A 19,229-nucleotide genomic window follows, 5' to 3' on the forward strand; every position below is an offset into this window, starting at 1 on the left:
TAGTGTGATAAAATTAAATTATTCTTATCAAATATATCAAGATTTTTAATTCTACTTGTTTTAATGTATGCAGTGGTATCCTTTGAGCAAAATTAATTCAGTAAACTAGAAGCACAAAAGTAAAATTGCATTTCTCTCTATTCGTCTCTCTTGCATGCAGTTTTTTTTTTTTTTTTTTTTCAGAAGCAAGGGAGAGGATTAAGTATATTGTGATTATATCCTTGAGAAATTTAGAGAAGTAAGGATTTATTATAATGCTTATTTTTGATCTGCATAATGTTTTTAAAATGATAGAAGCTTGTAATAATCCTGCCCATGAAAGGTTTATAAACTTAGAGCATGTTAATCCTGTTAGTGGGTTAAGAGTTGCTAATTGAGGAATCCTCTTTTAGAGACAGACAAAGTAATTTTGCGAACTACTGCAGGCATCCAGGAAGTGGATTGTTGTTGACACTAGCAATGCTGCACTAGGATTACAAACCCTTGTGTGATGGTTGTATAGCAGAGATGTTATACATTGGCTATCCACCAGCAAATCAGACTAGAATAAAAGTACATTGTTTTCTTACAGCGTAAAAAAAGTAAGCATGATCAGCATTTGATATTAGCTTAAAGTTATGGAAATATAAAATATCTTCTGTTATTAAATTAAGATTTAAAAAAAAAAAAACTACCTAAAACCTGTATATTATATTTCATACTTTTCATTACTTATTAATGTTTTCTTTTTTTCTGAAATAAAAAAGTGTAAGCTGATGCATGTAAGTTTTGTAGTGCAAGTTGCTATATCCTTCATGTACTGCCATGCTAAAATTCAAAAAAAAAAAAAAAAATTATACATGTGGCAAGTTTTTTTTTACTTCCTCCATATAGAGGGGGTCAATAAACATATAGAACATTAGAGCCAATAGTGGACATGTAAAGAGTAAGAAGGAATCAGTTGATTTGGTTTTTGAATAGCTTCTGAGGTTATCATCTTTGTATGAGGAAGCATATGGAAACCTGCTACCAAGAAAAGAGGTAGATGGAATGAAAAGAAAACGAGATGGTTTTTAGTAAGTTTGAAGCTAAACCATATATTCATGTTGATTAGCAGTTTCTTGTCATTTTACAGATTTGGAAAGTGGCAAGTCTGGGATCATAGTCAACCAGATTGAGACTGAGGAGGCTTTGGATATGATGTATTTGCACCAGCAAGGGATAGAATTGGAAGTTAGTCCAAGAAGAAAGATCTGATCTTGTGGAGGAGATATTGATGTTATGAAAGATAAGGGGAGACAAAGTGAGATCTTTGTGAGAAATAAAGATAGGACTGTTTTGATAACATCCAAGTTCATCAGGTTGTCCTTACACAACTGGGAAATGGCAAGATTAATGTTCCAGACATTCATTATGGAAGATCTTAAGTATGAATTATATGATTACACAAAGTTTGTCAAAAGAAGTGGACTGTTATCAGCTTAACTAATGAAAGGATTTCAGGTTGGTGAGAGGAGGTCATTTATGTATGGGAGGAAATGTCTCCCCATTTACAGTTGCATGTAATGCACACTTGCCAAAACTTGTGAACCGATTACAAAGGATGGAAGGCACTACTATAAGATGATTTGATGGTTGTGTCTATTTGAGTTTCTCTTAAATTTCATTCATTTGTGGCATTGACTTGAAATTATCCATAGAGGCAGATAATGTTAGCTAGGAGATCTACTGTAGATTGGGAGTGGTGGAATCCATGTTGAATGGTCACTCATTGTCAAGCTTCCAGGTGGTGAAGAAGTTGATTGATCATTTGTTATTTTTAAGATAATGGAGTTAGAGCATTGAGAGAATAATTTGATTGTTATCTCCTTTATGGTATTGGCTGAATATAGCACTTAACTTCCATGTTGTTGGGTAAATGCCAGACAAATATAAAATATGATAGACAGTTTAGGATGGGTGTTTATTCTGGAGTGAAGAATTTAAGCACCATTGGAAGAACACTATCAGGAGCATGAGACTTGTGATCAAAGTCTTTTAGGATTTTTATCATATCTTTCTGGCAGAAGAACAGAGGAGGCATGCATTGAACTGTTCTTCATGTAGTGAGAGGTGATTTCCCTTAATCGTCTACACAAAGGTTGGAAGAGAAGTATGATATCAATATCATACTTCTCTTCTGAGCCGAGTGCAGGATGGAATGATATGGAAACACTGAAGTGTAAAAGATGTGTCCAGTAATTTTGTCAAGATAATCAGATTCCAATTTGAACAAGAAGCAGGTTTCCTGCATTTGATGAAATGCTGATTTTTTGCAACTGTTCTAAATTTAAGTGTAAATTCATTACATAACTCGAGTTTTTGCTACAAACTACATATGATATTGTGAATGTGGCAATAGAAAAGTGCCTGGTGCTTTAGAGAGAGCTGAGTTGTTGTATTGAGCTGAAGTGTTCACTTTAGTTACGTATGCATTCTGGGCAGACCCACTAGCTGCCTGGATGTGTGGAAAGAACTGGACAAACAGAATAGTGATAGATGAATTAATTTCACAGATTTGACGTTCGTAGATGCCGTATGGTCACTGCCGTACCTCACATGGTTTTGGCAATGGTGTCTTCTGCTAGAATAAGTGGTAGAGTCGCAGATTCCCTTTCCACACAAAGTTTGTAGGACAATTACAAACATCCGTGCCCACAGCCTCTTGGCTGGAGAGCAGACACGCTAACCACTCGGCCAACCAGGCCACTAGATGAATTAAAGATATTTTATTTTTTTATTTGTGTGGGGTTCCCCCATTCCTCAACCACCCCTTAGGACTAGTTGAGCCCTCCTAATGAGGAATTAAGTACTATATCCTATGACTGTAGCCTGTGTGTTCATGGGGCTGGTTTGCCTGCTTGCGGGATGATAAACCCCCAGATAAACTGGGGGGAAAACCCTGCTGTCAATGCCCAAGACCGGCTAACTTGGCTATGGCTGAGAAAGATCCTTAAGCTCCTCACGTCATCAGCTGGAATTGAAACTAGGACACTCCTTCTCCAGGCATATGGTTGTTAAGTTCAAGGTTCTAGAGGCTGGTTAGAAATCACATCTAGGATTCTAACATTAGGATTCTCTATAGAGGGCTGCATGGTTTGTTAAATGTAGGTTTTGCTTTAGCAGTCTGCCCACATTGTATAATAGAGTGATCAGAGTTGAATAAGGGGAATGGATTTACCATGATATTTCTGGATTCTTCTAGAAGAGGCATGTCTAAGAATGGAAATGTGAGTAAACATATGCACTAATAATAATGCAGATACTTAATGTAAAAAAATTACTAATGAAAAATTGTCACCATGTTCCTGAGGCATCTACAGAAAAAGATTTAAGAAGGAGTGTTGCAAGGCATTATTAAGCAAGGAGCAAGAGGAGTTTATTCTTCTTGCTCCTTTGACTCTGCTTGTTATTGCATGACATTGCTGCCACATTTAAAATTTTTGCATGTTGCTCATTTCATAAGAGTAATACATGCTCAAAGTAGTGATTATACGTATGCAAAAAAAAAACTTGTGAAAAGCATGGAGAGTAGCTGACTGACACGTATAAGAAAGTAATGCATTTAATTGGTGTATCTAAGAGGAGGAGGAGGATAACTAGTGGTGTACTCCAGGGTTATGCTCTTGACCATTGTTGCTATAAATGAACTTGGGGATGGTCTAGTAGACCATTTTCCATTATTTGCTGATGATGCTAAGTTGGAAAGAGTGATAAGTAACATAGCTAATATGGAATTACTGGACAAAGCTTATGTATAATCACTGTAAGGTGAACTGACTGGTTATTTAGGCATGTGACAGTGAATATCAATTTAACATTAGCATGTAAAAAAAAAAAAAAAAGTAAGTTATTCAACTTTGTAAGGCTTTGATAAAAATATAAATGTTGGTCAAGTGGTTAGCATGTCCACTTTCTGTCAAACAGTATGTAGATTTAAATCTCACTATGGCATGGATTTTATTGATTGTCTTTAGGTGAGAGATGATTTCATTGCCCCGTGTGAGATTAGTCCCATTTATTGAAGGCCTGAAGAGGCTTGAAAAAGTTCCATATTTTATTGTGATCAAGGTTCTGGATTATTTAAAAAATAAAAAAAGACAAAAGTATATAAAAATTATAAACATTAAAAAAAAAGTCTTATCCCTTATTGGTTGAGTGGTTAGCATGTTCACTTTCAGTCAGTAGGCTGTTGATTTAAATCCTACTGTTGCATAGATGTTACTGATTGTCTTTAGGTGGGAAATGAATTTCATTGCCCTGTGTGAGACTACTGTCCCACTTAAGCATAAAATGGCTTGAAAAAGTTCCACATTTGGTCTTGTGAGCAAGGTTTTTGTATTATTTCAAAAATAAAAAATACAAAAAGTATATAAACTTCATAAACATTAAAAAAAAAAAAAAGTCTTATCCCTTATTGGTTGAGTGGTTAGCATGTCCATTTTCTGGTCAATAGTCTATTGATTTAAATCCTGCTGTTGCATGGATGTTATTTATTGTCTTTAGGTGGGAGATGAATTTCATTGCTGGGTGTGAGACCACTATCCCACTTACTGAAGGCCTAAAATGGTTTAAAAAGGTCCGCATTAGATCTTGTGAGCAAGGATTTTGGATTATTTAAAAAATATTAGAAGTATATAAAATTAATAAAACTAGAAAAAAAAAATTCTTATCCCATCACAGTGTTAATGTAATATAGATTTATACTTTTGTGGGTTGTGAAGTCAAATAAAAAACTTGCTTGAGTGCAGGTTGTGGTCTCTTGGCTTCTGAGGAGATGAGGGAAAAGTTCCAAGACCAGTAACTGGTCTTGGAACTTCCCCCCATCTCTTCAGAAGTCTCCTCAATTATCTTAGTTAACTGCGATAATTGGTTCCAAGACCAGTTATTGGTCTTGGACTAGTTATCTCAGTTAACTAAGATAGCTGGTCTATGGAATTACACATATGCAGACAGATTATGGCAAATGGGATAAAGCTCACAGGATCATCTCTGGAAGCTGATTAAGGATGTGGTTATGAAGAATATGAGGTCAGGTTCTTTTTCACTGCATGTAGTGAATGTGTGAAATGAGCTAACTTTTGAAATTGTGATCATATACAGTGAATGGTGTCCAAGAAGATATGATCAGTATAGTTAACTGTTATTCTAGCAAACTCATGGTGATTATAGGAACAGTTTGCTATTGTTGATAGCTTGCTATAGTTTATTTCTTCTAGCCTGGCATTGCATCACATTGGTTAAGAATTCTTTATAGTTGGTTATAGGTAGTTAGCACTGTTTGCCATAGTAAAAGTTCGCTGTATTTAGATATATGGGTGACTAGAAGGAGCCCCTTTTCTCACTGAGTTCTTGGCCCCCCCCCCCCCCTGGATTAGACTTAATAATAATAATAATGAACTATTTACCTGAATTTAGATTGATATGGAATTCCTTCATTTTTATTTTAGGTATATCTTATCTTACACCAGCTGAAGAACAGAGGATTAGAGAGCGTTTGAAAGAGAAACACAATGAACAAAGGCAGAATGCTACACCACCACCATCGCGATCTAACAGTAAAAAGAAAAATGGAAATGGGGGTTCAGTTACTACTCCAATTGATGTTCCAGAAGAGTGTCGGCCATTTATCAATGATGTTCAGTTAGTGTGTTCATTCTAGATGTTTTCCTGTGTTTATTATAATTCACCAGTTATTTTTGAAAAATATAGTATTTATTCAGATTAATAAGGCATTTCCTGAAGATGTCTAAAATTTAAAGATTTCCATGATTTAATTACATTTCACCAGAAAAGTTTGCCTTTCAGAATCATGTTTCTATGTAGAGCGTACATTATCTCGTAGTGGTTCATCTCTTTGAAGAAAAGTGTGTATTTGTGGAAGGTCATTGTAGCATTGCTCTTCGTTTATCACATCATCATCAAATTCCTGATATATACCCTCAAGGGGTGTACAGGATATAATAGCTCGTTTATCACACAGGTGCATAAGCTGTAGGCTTTTTGGTTAATATACAAATCCTTCATTTTTATCTTAGGTATATCTTACTTTATACCAGCTGAAAAACAGGGAATCAGACCATTTGAGAGAGAAACACCATGAAGAAAGACAGAATGCTACACCACCATTATTAATGGTGTTAATATTTGCTTGCTATGTATTTTGCAAAATGCACAAGCAATTATTAGATATCTTGGTCCATCCATATAAAAGTTATTCTGAGACTCTGGCTGGACAGATTTAATTTAAATTTGCTATTCTAAATGCTTACAAAAATTTGTTGTAAAAAAAAAAAAAAATGTCAGTTATATTTGTGAGGGTATAAACCATACAGCTATACTCTTACTAGATCACATTTGATAAATTTGGTATTTAGAATACACACAAGAATCTATCCATTTTGTCCAGTTTGAGTTTAAGTAGATAATTGGCAAAACATTTAAAACTGAAAGCAGTAATTTTGTATTAGCGGGATGGAATTCTGTGATCATTAAGATCTCTTAAAATTATTGAATTATTTCATGTTCTTTTATTATTATTATTTTTGTTGTTGTTGTTGTTGTTCCGGGCAACTCCAAGGAGTCGACAGACTCATCGAGGGAGGCCCTAACATCATGTCAAGAACTATTCGACATTCACACAGTATCTATCATACCTTGCCTTGAACTCATTCACGGTCATAGAACCCACAACAGACTCTGGAAGCTTATTCCACTCATTCACTACTCTCCAAGTAAAAAACCTAGCTCTAACACCCTTGTCAACCATGCTCTTGCCCAGCTTCCATTCATGGCCCCTAGTCCTCCCACCACCAGTCATATTTTCAAAAATATCTTCTGGATCAATCTTATAGAAACCCTTCAGTAATTTGAATGTCTCAATCATATCACCCCTCCTTCGCCTATCGACCAATTTCTGCAACCCACAAATCTTCAACCTATTCTCATACGGTTCATTCCACAGACCTGCTATCATCTTGGTCACTCGTCTCTGGATCCTCTCCACTTCCTCCCCATCACGAAGAAACCCTGGTGCCCACAACTGGGCACAGTAGTCCAGATGGGGTCTTATCAAGGCTCGATACAGAGGAACAACAACTTGTTTGTCTCTGCATGTTAAAGTATTTTTCAGAAGCCAAGTGATTTGGTGAGCTGTTTTAGTCTCTTTTGCAATGTGCCCCCTAAACTTCACTTCCCTATCCACCAACACTCCCAAATCCCTGGCCTCATCAATCTCCTGGAGTACGGTTCCACCAATGCGATATACTGCTGCTATTCTTTTCACCCCAAAGTGCATAACCTTACACTTTGGCACATTAAATTGACATCCATTTTTCCTAGCCCAGTCCTCCAAACTGTCCAAATCATCCTGTAAAATTTTGACATCCTGTGCACAACTTTGCATCATCAGCAAACAAGTGAACACTTCCTCTCAAATCCTTTCCTATATCATTGATGAACAAATTGAAAAGCAGTGGTCCAAGAACAGAGCCCTGTGGCACTCCACTAGTCACAAGCCGTCTTTTAGACTATACTCCTGAATAAACCACTCTCTGGTATCTCTCCTTCAACCACCTTCCTATCCATCTCACCAACCCTATATCTATCCCCATCTGCTCCAGTTTACTGATTATGGTTCTATGTAGTATCCTATCAAAAGCCTTGGCAAGGTCCAGTAGTATTACTGTAAACCCATTACCCCTATCCAGTTCAGCCGTCACTGTGTTATAAAACGTGAGCAAGTTACTGAGGCATGATCTACCCTTCACAAAACATGTTGTTCCCCATACAATATCCCATTTTCATCTATCCAATCCTGTATTCTTTTCTTGACTAATTTCTCTAAGACCTTGACAATGATTCCTGATATGCTAATCGGTCTGTAATTTACAACAGCAGTCTTGGAACCACCTTTATGCAGTGGAACTATTTTCCCCTCTTTCCACCCCCTCGGGACTAACCCAGACCCGAGACTCAAATTAAACAAAATCTTAAGGGTACTGACAATTCTTTAGCTGCTTCTCGTACAACACGAGCTGGTATACCATCCAATCCCAAGTATTCACTTCCACTTCATTCACCACAATTCCCATATAATTTACTGGTACATTCGTTTCTGCAATGTCACCACCTGGATGATATATTCTTTCAAAGTGCTCACTCAGTAAATCAACTATATCAACTGATTCAGTTACCTCCCTACCATCGGCATTCTTTAAAATCATTCTGCCATGTATATTTTTCCTTTTACTTGCTACATATCTGAAAAACTGTTTAGGATTCTCTTTAGCCTGCATGGCCAATGTTCTTTCATAATCCTTTTTTGATTTTCTTACCACACTCGTTACCCTTCTGGCCTGCGCTTTATACCGTTCGTGTGCCTGCCGGTCACCTTTCTCCTTAAATTCCCTCCATAGTTGTTTCTTTTTTTGCAGCTCAAGCTTAATGGCGTTCTTCATCCATTTAACCCCTACTTGATTTATTATTCGGATTCTAGGTATACAGTCAGCCATTGCTTCATGCAAGCACTTCTTAACTACCTCCCATGCAATATCGACTTCTAGTCCTTGCAGTTGTACATGCCATGGCACTGAACCAATCAAACTCCTAAGCTTGTCATACTTTCCAGCCCGATAATTCCACATGTACCCTGTCTTATTTGAAAATTCTACACCTTTAGCCGCCTCCCAAATCAAGACCCTGTGATCATGCTCACCGATTGGTGGCAATGTGGTCATATTTGGTAATTACTAGGTCAAGCATTCTCTGACCCCTAGTATTTTCCATTACGTGCTGTCGCAGATAGTTATCCCTTAATAACCGCATAAAATCCATTTCCTTCCTCCCGTGTGTCCTCACCCTCACTCCAATCAATGCGACCATAGTTGAAATCTCCCATAATAATCACCCTCCTTCCACTCATTTCTTCTATTTGCTTGTGCATACTGTCACCACCATCTTTTCCATCACCTGGTCTATAGCAGCACCCAATTGTATATTTAGTTCTGCTAGCCACAATCTCACACCAAATGGCCTCAAATGTGCTCTTTTCTCTATCCTGCAATTCAACTTCTATTCTCCTTGGCTGCAACTCATTACCTATCATCAACAATACTCCTCCCCCCATTTTATTATCCGTCATTCCCGAACACACTATACCATCACATTCAATCCCACTAACTATATCATCTACAGTCAGCCATGTTTCACTAATACCAATAACCTGTGGTCTGGAAGTGCCAACCATGGCCAAAAACTCTTCCTTCTTGTTCCTAATACTCCTAGCATTAGTATACATGAATTTAAGACCCCCATTAGCCCCAAACCTACCTTGATGCCTTATATTAACTATCCCACTCTGATTTGTTGTCCTTATTTGCTCGGGCATATTATATTCATTCTTACATTCAACTGCCTCCCTAAGGACTGTATATCTACTCCCTCCCCCTTAACAAATCTAGTTTCCCTGAATTTGCACATCTGCCACATTCAGCAACACTTTCTCAAGTCTTCTTACACCGTAACCATTCAAATGCAAGCCATCCATCTTATAGAGATCCTTTCACCCATCGAACTCACTCCACACTTCCACAAATTCCACACCACTCGTCATACATAACCCACGCATAAAGTCATTCGCAATTATGGCCCTCCTTTTAAAATTTCACTGTCATACCGTGGCAAAAGACTAATCATTCTAACTCTCTCACTCCTTTCTTTTGCTACCTCAAACAATTCATTCAGGTCTTCTATCATTTCCATTTTGTCTCCTTTCAAATCATTCATACCTGCCACAACAATCATTTCTTTCACCCCTTCCTTTTGCTCTCTAATAGACTCAGTTACATCCTTTATGGTCGCACCAGGTTGGTACGATTTTGTCAAATCCTCTACTATCACACCTCGTACTAATGAGTCTCCATACAGCACTCTGTCCTTCATTTTGTTCATGTTCACACTCGTATGTCTATTTTTCCTGTCATACTTTTTATTATTGGCTGGTTCATTCAGTCAACTGTTGTCTTGCCCTTTGTATCGCACCATTCAACAATGCGATCTCACTCATTGCATCTATCTCATCTTTCTTATTCTCAGTAAAACCATTAATACTATCATTCATACTTTCTACATTCACACTCTCACAATTCTCTGGTACAACCTCGCTGTTTCGTGTCATATCCCTATTTTCTTCATTCTGAAGTTTGACAAAAATATCACACTCACGATCCGAAATACTCTTCAATTTCTCATTCTCCCTACATTTTCTACACACATTCACTCCTTTATTATCATCATCTAACCACACTCCTACCGCACTCCGCAAAGCGTATTTCACAGCTAGTACACTGAATCATCTCTTCTATACTACCGTTCTTTGATAAAGATGGCGACCCATCATTACTGGCCACCATTTTCCTTCGTACTGGAGCCATACTTACTTGAAACGTATTTTATCAAATTATAAATTATAACACACCAAAAACACACAAAAAGATGCGCTAAGAGATGCAAGGCAAACAGAACTACGCAATATTAAATAAATTTATCAACGATAACTGAAAATAATACTTATCTTATCCGGAGCTTTTACGAACACTACACACTACGAATCCCTCTAGCGGCGATAGCCCCAATAAAATATGTTATAAAGACACACAAAATACTCTAAAAACACGAAAATCGTTCTAATATACTATAAAACCAATTTTCTAGGAAAAACACACAAAAAACACCAAAAATCACCAATTTTACACGAGCGCTAAATTACACCGACCACTCACCATATAACCTCGAACCATATTTTTGTTTCATTCGGACCATTTAATCATAATTTAGACTGAAACAGAGCAATATATCTTTAATATATAAACCAAAAATTGGCTCCAAGTTTCATAAAACATAAAGGCAGATCTCTTGTCATCATTTTCTCTTGCATGTTTTGCATTCATGACCACATCAAATTACTTCCCACATTTCCAAAAACACCTCTCCACTTCTAGTATTTCAACATAAAGAAATCAGAAAAACATGAATAACTTGGACAATAACAAGTCATTTGATCCCGATATTATCTCTCCTATTGAGCTAATAATTTGTGTTCCTGAATTAATGGAATAAAATATCTTTTTCTCCCATTTTCATGTCACATCTCTAACTCCTTTTAGAGCACTCTTTCCTCCATTTCTAAGCTTCTTCAACAACCTCCAGAATATTTTGCCACCTTCTTGATATTTATTTTCTATATTTTTGCCAAAGTCCTCCCATGACTTTTGTTTAGCTAGTTTTATACAGTGTTTAGCATTCTTGCATTTGTCTCTGTATTCTCTAAGAGCACACAAGCTGACTTATTTGACAGGAATTTTTGATATGCTTTCTTCTTTTCCTTCACTGCCTCTTTAACTTCCTATGTCCACCATGGAGTTTTGATCTTTCTATCCTTGCAGATTCAGCCAGAGAGGCACCACATGCCTCTCTGGCTGAATCAATCAGGGTTTTCTTCAAGGCTTGCTACTTAATCTCCAAGTTGGAGGCTTAGTGGATTTTTTACAACACTCAAAAAGAATTAAAATAGAATTTAATACTTCCTATATTTCGTCCTAGTCACTAGGACATCTACGGGGATTACAAAAACAATTAATGTAACATATACACAAATAACAAACTTCCGAACTAAGCTTCCGAAGAATTGGGAAACACTCATCACCAGAGTTCCCATCTTACATTCCAGGCCACCTACTACTGCCCTTAGAGGGCACTCTACCTAGATAGTACTTTAGTGTCACCCACGTGGTTGGGCTTAGTATTGTTTGTTATTTGTGTATATGTTACATTAAATGTTTTTGTAATCCCCATAGATGTCCTAGTGACTAGGACGAAATATAGGAAGTATTAAATTCTATTTTAATTCTTTTTGAGTGTTGTAAAAAATCCATTAAACCTCCAACATGATGTCCTCACAGCACTTAAGCCTCTACACACTTAATCTCCAAGGTTTGATTGCTGTTCTCAAACTCTCATTTTTTCTTCAATAATCTTTGTGTATTTTAGTCTACAGTTCACATATCAGAGCTGCTCAACTTTTATTTGCTTTAAAACTTTCTTACACGTTATTCTTTTCAATATGAAATTCAATTTTATCATTCTCAAGACTAAATAGTGATCACTTCCAATTTCAAATCCTCTGTACACTCTGGTGTCCTGCACCAGGGAGAAAATATCATTATCAACAATAACGTAGTCAATGAGACTTTTCTTATTCCTTGCCTCTTCTCTTCATGTGAATTTGTGCACATTTTTATGTTGGAACATGGTGTTAGTAATAACCAGTCCATGTCCTGAGCAGAAATCCAACAGATATTTGCCATTATTATTAGCTTTGCTCTTTTCTCCAAATTTTCCCAAAATATTTTTGTATGTCTCACAATCATTTCCTACTCTACTATTTAGATCCCCAACAAGGACCAACTTTTCCTTTTTCATTGTGTCAGTTGCTTTTTCTAAAGCCTCAAAAAATTCCTCCACTTCTACCTTAGTAGAACCTTCTGTGGGACCATAGGCACAAATAAGTCTCATTGTCCAGTTCCCCATTCTCATATTTGCCCACATTACTCTACTTGAGACTGACTGCCATTCAAGAAGATTAGCCTTGTATTTTGTGTTGAATACTATGGCTACTCCTTCTTTTCCTTGATTGTTATTGCCTGAATATAACATTTTGTATTTATTGCTCAGAAAGATCTCACCAGTTTTGGTCTTTTTTGTTTCAGTCACCCCTATTATGTCGATCTGGTACTTATCTAATTCCTCAGCTAGCTCCATTTCTTTGCCATTCAGGCTTCTTACGTTGATAGTACCGATCTTTAACTCTGGTGATGTTGAGTTGGGGTTTGTTTTCAGATTTGTTCCAGTAGCTGACTTTTCGCTGTTCACCCTGGTTCCCTGGCGAAAACAACGGGGGCCTTGTTTAACCGGGCGACGCCCCAGCCGGCATGAAATTTCGTCATGTTGTACCATCATTTTTTATTTTGGTTTAACCAATAAGAATACAATTTGGTCGGCTAAATCCCAAATTGCCAGCCCATCCTCGTTCGTTCAGTATCAAAGTAGATACCCAACAGGGTGCACCACGAGAAGGTGAGGATTGGACATTAGGTCAGAAGCCCTGGTCGGTTCTCCGCATTCCTTTAAAGGCTATGTGGAGGTCTCCTCTCAGTTATACAGCTTTGACCCTTAAGCACCCCTGTCACCTATATATACTCTCTTACTCCACTAGAATCTATCCCACAAACTGGAAATTGGCCTATATTCAGCCCATTTCCAAGAAGGGTGACAAGTCACTGCCATCCAATTACCATCCTATCTCACTTACCTCAGTCCTGTCAAAAGTAATGAAAAAAATCATCAATTCCTAACCCCTACACTATCTTGAAGACACTCACCAAATAAATGACTGTCAGTATGCATTCCACCACTGCCGATCAACAGGAGATCTACTCACATATGTCACCCATCTTTGGACAAATGCTATGGAGAGGTTTGGCGAATTTCAAGTGGTTGCATTAGATATCTCCAAAGCCTTTGACCGGGTCTGGCACAAAGGACTACCTGGCAAAACTACCATCATTCGGTCTGACCCAGGACTTCTGTAGGTGGAGTGCTAGCTTTCTGTCTGGACACACACTGTGTGTGATGGTGGACAGCTCCCTATCCTCTCACCACTCAATTAATGCTGGGGTTCCACAAGGTTCTATTCTCTCACCAACTCTCTTCCTGCTATATATCAATGTCATCATCATCTTCCTTATACCCTCTTTTACCTTGCGGTGTCGAGGGTCCATTGATCATCGGACCTCACTCCGTTTACAGGATAAGGTGGTCAGCCTTATGCCCCGGTGTATCCTATGGCCTGTAGTGTTGAGTTCTCAAGGCCAGTTTGCCTGCTTTGCGGGATGAAAAACCCCAGAATAAACTGGGGAATAAACCCTGCTGTCCACGCCCAAGACTGGCTAACTTGGCTATGGCTGAGGAAGATCCTTCAGCTCCTCACGTCACCGACGGGAATCGAACCTAGGACACTCCTTCCCCAGGCATATCTATATATCAATGACCTACTGCAATTGACCTCCAATCCAATACACAGTTTTGCAGATGACAGCACACTTCACTCTTCATTTGCATTTGATAAGCCTTACCCTTCACGACTCACATCAACCACCACCACCCTCAACTCTGATCTCCAAGCCATCCTACAGCGGTGTTCGGATAACCTCATAAATTTCAACGCCAATAAAACCCAGTTCTGTGCAATTTCCCATAAAAAAAAAAAAAAAAAAAAAGAACCATTTTTCTCCGGTATCCTTTTTGACGATACCCAAATTTCCAGACAGTCTGAGATCTCGCTTCTTGGAATCACCCTCACATCAAACCTCTCCTGTCATAAACATATCACAACCATTGCATCCTCAGCCTCAGAAAAAACTAGGTTTCTCTTTCGCTCAAGACGTTACTTCACCCCCGAACAACTACTAACATTATACAAATCACGAATTCGCCCAGCTATTGAATACTGCTCCCATATATTGGGTGGGGACCCTAAAAGCTCTCTCAAAATGCTTGACTCAATACAGAGGAGAGCAATTAGACTTATCAATGATCCATCCTTTACCAACTCTCTTCCTCCCACTTTCACACAGATATGGTCTCTGCAGTATGTATATTCTACAAATATTTCCATGGGAAATGCTCATCCGAAATAGCATCAATAATTCCTCCGCTCAGTAAAAAGCTCATTGGAACATGTGCAGTTGCTGCACAGCATCCCTTCACAGTACACCTAGAAACAAACAGAAGAAGTTTCTTTTTCCTCTTCCTTCATCCCTGCAACTGCTGCACCATGGAACAGTCTCCCATCTACTGTGTTTCCCAAGGAATACAATTTACAGTCATTTAAATCAAATGTAAACAAGTTCCTCCTTTCCCAACCCACTACCCATACATGCTACTAATGTACTATAGGTTGATCAACCAGCCTCTTGTGTATGGGCACAACATAAAAATAAAAAAATAATAAAAAAATTCTCTGTAATATCAAGCACATCTTCAGTACGCAATTCAGATTATGCAAGTACAAATGCATGAATGATAGAGAGAGAGAGAGAGAGACTTGAAGAACTTACAGGTCCTAATGACAATTTTAAGCAAGTTATACAGTAGCCCCCCCCCCCCTTATCCATGGGTTTGCTTTCCACAGTTTCAGTTACCCACATCTGAAAGTCGCCCACCTTTCAGATGGATCACTATTTTTTTCCATTTACAAAAAGCCAACACACACAGGAAGATACCTACATAAACAATCACATCATCATCATCCAGTCCAACAGTATGGCAATTTTAAAACACTTACACACAGAACCAGAACCATTTGTTCTAAATCAGCTCTGTCCACAGAACTCAAATATCTGTGGCCTACATTCTTGGCCAACGGCTATGATTCCTTCAAAGTAGATAAAATTCTACATATCCCAATTACTCGTACCTCCCATAATACACATGAACATAACATTACCATTTCTATTCCCTATGTCAGAGATAAATCAGAAAAGATAGCCAAAGTACTGATGAAACATTCACACCACATTCCAACCTCATGTTAAACTAGCACCTCTGATCTGCATCTGCTCACCTGAGGATAAATTTCACCCTCTAGCACACCCTGGAGTGTATGAAGTTCCCTGTTACTGTGACTTGGGCTCTATGGGCAGACAGGAAGATCTGTTAACATCTGCCTGGAAGAACATAAAAAATACATTCAATACTGTTATTATGGCAAGTCAGGACTAGCAGACCACACTTTGGACACCTCTTCACACAGGATTAGATGGAAGAAAACAAATGTGCTCTTTAAAAGTCATTACAGATGAAATTCAATGAAATATAAGCAGTTAATAAAACATCTTTTGATAAATTGTTTGGTGTTGTTAATACTGTTAAAAATAAGTCATGAATAACCATCAACACCTAACCTTATCTGTTAGATAGGCCCAAAGTAATGCTGGCATTTCAGATATGCCACTGTAATGCGCTTCCTTTAAATGAGAAGGTGAAAATTCTTGATTTTAAAAGGAAAGAAAAAAAATCATATTTTGAGGTTGCTAAGATTCCATTCACATTCACATAACTTTTTTTTACAGTATATTGTTATAATTGTTCTATTTTATTATTAATCATTGTCGTTAATCTCTTACTGTGCCTAATTTATAAATTAAACTTTATCATAGGTACATATGTTTAGGAAAAAATGTTGTAGATATATATATATATATATATATATATATATATATATATATGGGGTTCGATGCTATCCACAGTATCAGGCATCCACCGTAGGTCTCGGAATGTATCCCCCTTGGATACGAGAGTTACTATTTGTACATATAAAAAAAAAACCTATAGACTATGGCAAGATATAGGAAGAACAGTTTCCCATAAGGTGTGCATGTGTAGGGATAACTTCATCCCATTGTTTCTGTTAATATTGGAACGATGAAGTAAGGTCTCCTGGCTTTCTGTATGCAAACATCTTATGGGAAAATATCTTTTGTGTGGGACCTTAGTTTTCCATAGGATCCAAGGTGGCATGTTTTGCAACTCCAGATTGTTTAGCCTCATGGATCTAACATAATTGAGATGTTCATCATGGCAAACAGTCACACATATCTGTTAGTTTGGCTGAAGTAAGATACCCACAACTGCAGGGAATTTGATAAACACTGAGGTAGGCTACAGGTGGAAGTTTATCCTTAGCAGAACCTAGAAAAGAAAGTTTTTGTTGATAGGGTGAAAAGTTACATTAAGGCCAACAGATGTAAGAACTTTGGGTTATTCTCTCATAAATATCCTTGACTATCTGCAGTATCAGGCATCCACGGTAGATCTTGGACATAAGAGATGGCAATACAATTGAAAACTTCTTGGGTTGCCAATGACAGAGGCAACCCAAGAGGAATTGGCATGTCCATTGCTGTTCTTTGTGATGAACATCTCAACTATCAGATTCCCTTAGCATTTATAGTTAGACTTTGTGAAATATAGCATCCACCAAACATGATTTCTTTTGGAAGAAGATTTGCACAAAATCTAATTTCTCATAGAATGTTTTTACAAAGAAAGCTGCAAAACATTATTTTGTTGTCTTCTCATTCTGAATAGAAATGATGGACTAAAGTTACCATTATCCTTCTCACAAATCGTTCTTCATACACCTTGCCAGAGTCAGTAGTTATGTAAATTGTTTAAAAAAAAACGTTTTTAGAACCTGTAAGTACTTTAAACTATGCTTCTATGTCACTTATGCTTATTTATTTTTATACTGAAGAAATGTTCTTGATTTTTAGGAGAGAATTTTATGGAAATAAAATTCTCTCCTAAAAATCCTAAAAATTCTTCCCAGTAAGATATGACATTATTAAAGTTTAGATAACAGACTAATTGGAGTTAAATAGTTGATAGAATGTTACTAATAATGTAAATTTTTACATTTAGTACTGTCATTGTATCCTACACACCCTTTCAGAGTCTAGATGAATAATTTCATAATCATTTTCAAACACCAACATTCATTGAAAACATGCAAAAAAGGGAGAGTATATTGATGTCTTACAGATTCGTACTGTCAGTGATGTCTTACAGATATGTACTGTCAGCATCATCACAGATATAGACCACGCATACTACATTTTTATTTACTTATTTCTAACTTTCTGTGTTTGTTGTTATTCAAATGAATAACATAACCCAGAAATTTTGTCATCTCTTGCATAATGTATTTAAAAAAAAAAAGAAAATGAAATCCCCAATTAGTTAAATAAAATATATGCATTTCATTGGAATGTTAATTATCTTTTCATAAGTGATTCAGGTTTTCTGTCTTAAATAATTTTTAAGATACAGAATTCATTTTTGCCTTTTTCTTTTAGTAAGCAGATTGAAAGTCTTCTATCCAGTGATAAGGACATCATACATCTCATGCCATGTAATGCATTTTTGCGAAAATTAGTGTACCAATCAGTAAAGGAGAGACATCCTAGTGGGCTCGATATGTCTACACAAACTAATGACAAGAAAGAGCGGTATATTGTTATCAGTAAAGCAACAGATGAAGAGAAAAACTCCAGGCTTATAGCACGTCAAGAACAAGAAATGGTAAACTTGTATTTTTATATCACACCATTAGACAAGCACTGTAGAGAATGTATAAATTTTTATTTTGTTCAGGTACCACAGTGGGATTTGATTTTTCTCTTGGCATCTTTTTATTGTAGGCAGTATGGCCACTTCAGAATGATAGGGGAAAGGTTACAGGTGTTCACTGCCAAGATGGCAGGAAAAAGACTCAAAGGAAGATCATAATCTAGGTGGATTGATAGAGCCTTAGAAGAATGAAAAATGAGATTTGACGGTATTGTAGTCATAATATACCATATTAATTGGAAGAAAAAGTGTGGATAGGAAGTTAGTAATGTTGTAACCTCTTCTTGTAGTACTATAATAATATTCTGTACACCCCCCCCCCCCCCCTGGAAGATATGTATCAGGAATTTGATAATCATAATTATTATTTTTCCCAAAGTATATTCCCAGAATATTTTTTAACTGCTTTCATATGGAACTTAACCATCTTACTTGCCAGGAAATTTCAGTATGATTTTTCTTTTCTTCCATTACTGCATCTTTATTTTCTTTAGTCCAGCATGATTTTTCTGTCCTGGTAGATGTCTTCATAACACTCCTCCCTAGCAATTATGCAGTACCTATACTGCTTCAGCTGCATGTATCAGGCATGTATTTGTACACATAAAATAAAACCACTAACAGAAATGTGTGATTTATACAGACTTCTTGAGGCATCTCTACTGGGTACAATCAAAAACTAGTGCTTTATGCTGTTTTATAATTATTGAATCAAATGGAGATCCTTAAGTTTGATATTCACGTTGGACTGGGACTTCTGATCTAATGTGTAGTCCTCACCTTTACATAGTGCACTCCTTAACACACTCACGCTACGGTGATCATAGTCCTCTCACTGTTATCCTAATTATCTGATGGGGGCAAGAGAAAATACTATCCTGTAGAAATTTCATGTTTGCATTTTGATGTACGTTCTTTGTATTCTTTTTTATTTGATTTTTATAGTGCAAAGACATCGAAGG

General features: G+C 37.1%; 1 protein-coding gene across 2 annotated transcripts in view; it reads left to right on the top strand.

Annotated features, from left to right (window-relative positions):
- Positions 1-19,229, top strand: part of LOC150103011 (poly(A)-specific ribonuclease PARN-like) — a 322,707-nt gene that overhangs the window by 73,758 nt on the left and 229,720 nt on the right. For both annotated transcript variants that reach the window (XM_090397872.1, XM_090397871.1), the window contains exons 7-8: positions 5,469-5,661; positions 17,994-18,219. In XM_090397872.1, coding sequence (XP_090253998.1) covers positions 5,469-5,661; positions 17,994-18,219 — 419 coding nt within the window. The remainder of the gene's footprint in view (positions 1-5,468; positions 5,662-17,993; positions 18,220-19,229) is intronic.

The sequence above is a fragment of the Typopeltis vanoorti genome, chromosome 9 (genome assembly GCF_054136105.1).
Source record: "Typopeltis vanoorti isolate ZY-2024b chromosome 9, IOZ_Tvanoo_1.0, whole genome shotgun sequence".
NCBI classification, from domain to species: Eukaryota; Metazoa; Arthropoda; class Arachnida; order Uropygi; family Thelyphonidae; genus Typopeltis; species Typopeltis vanoorti.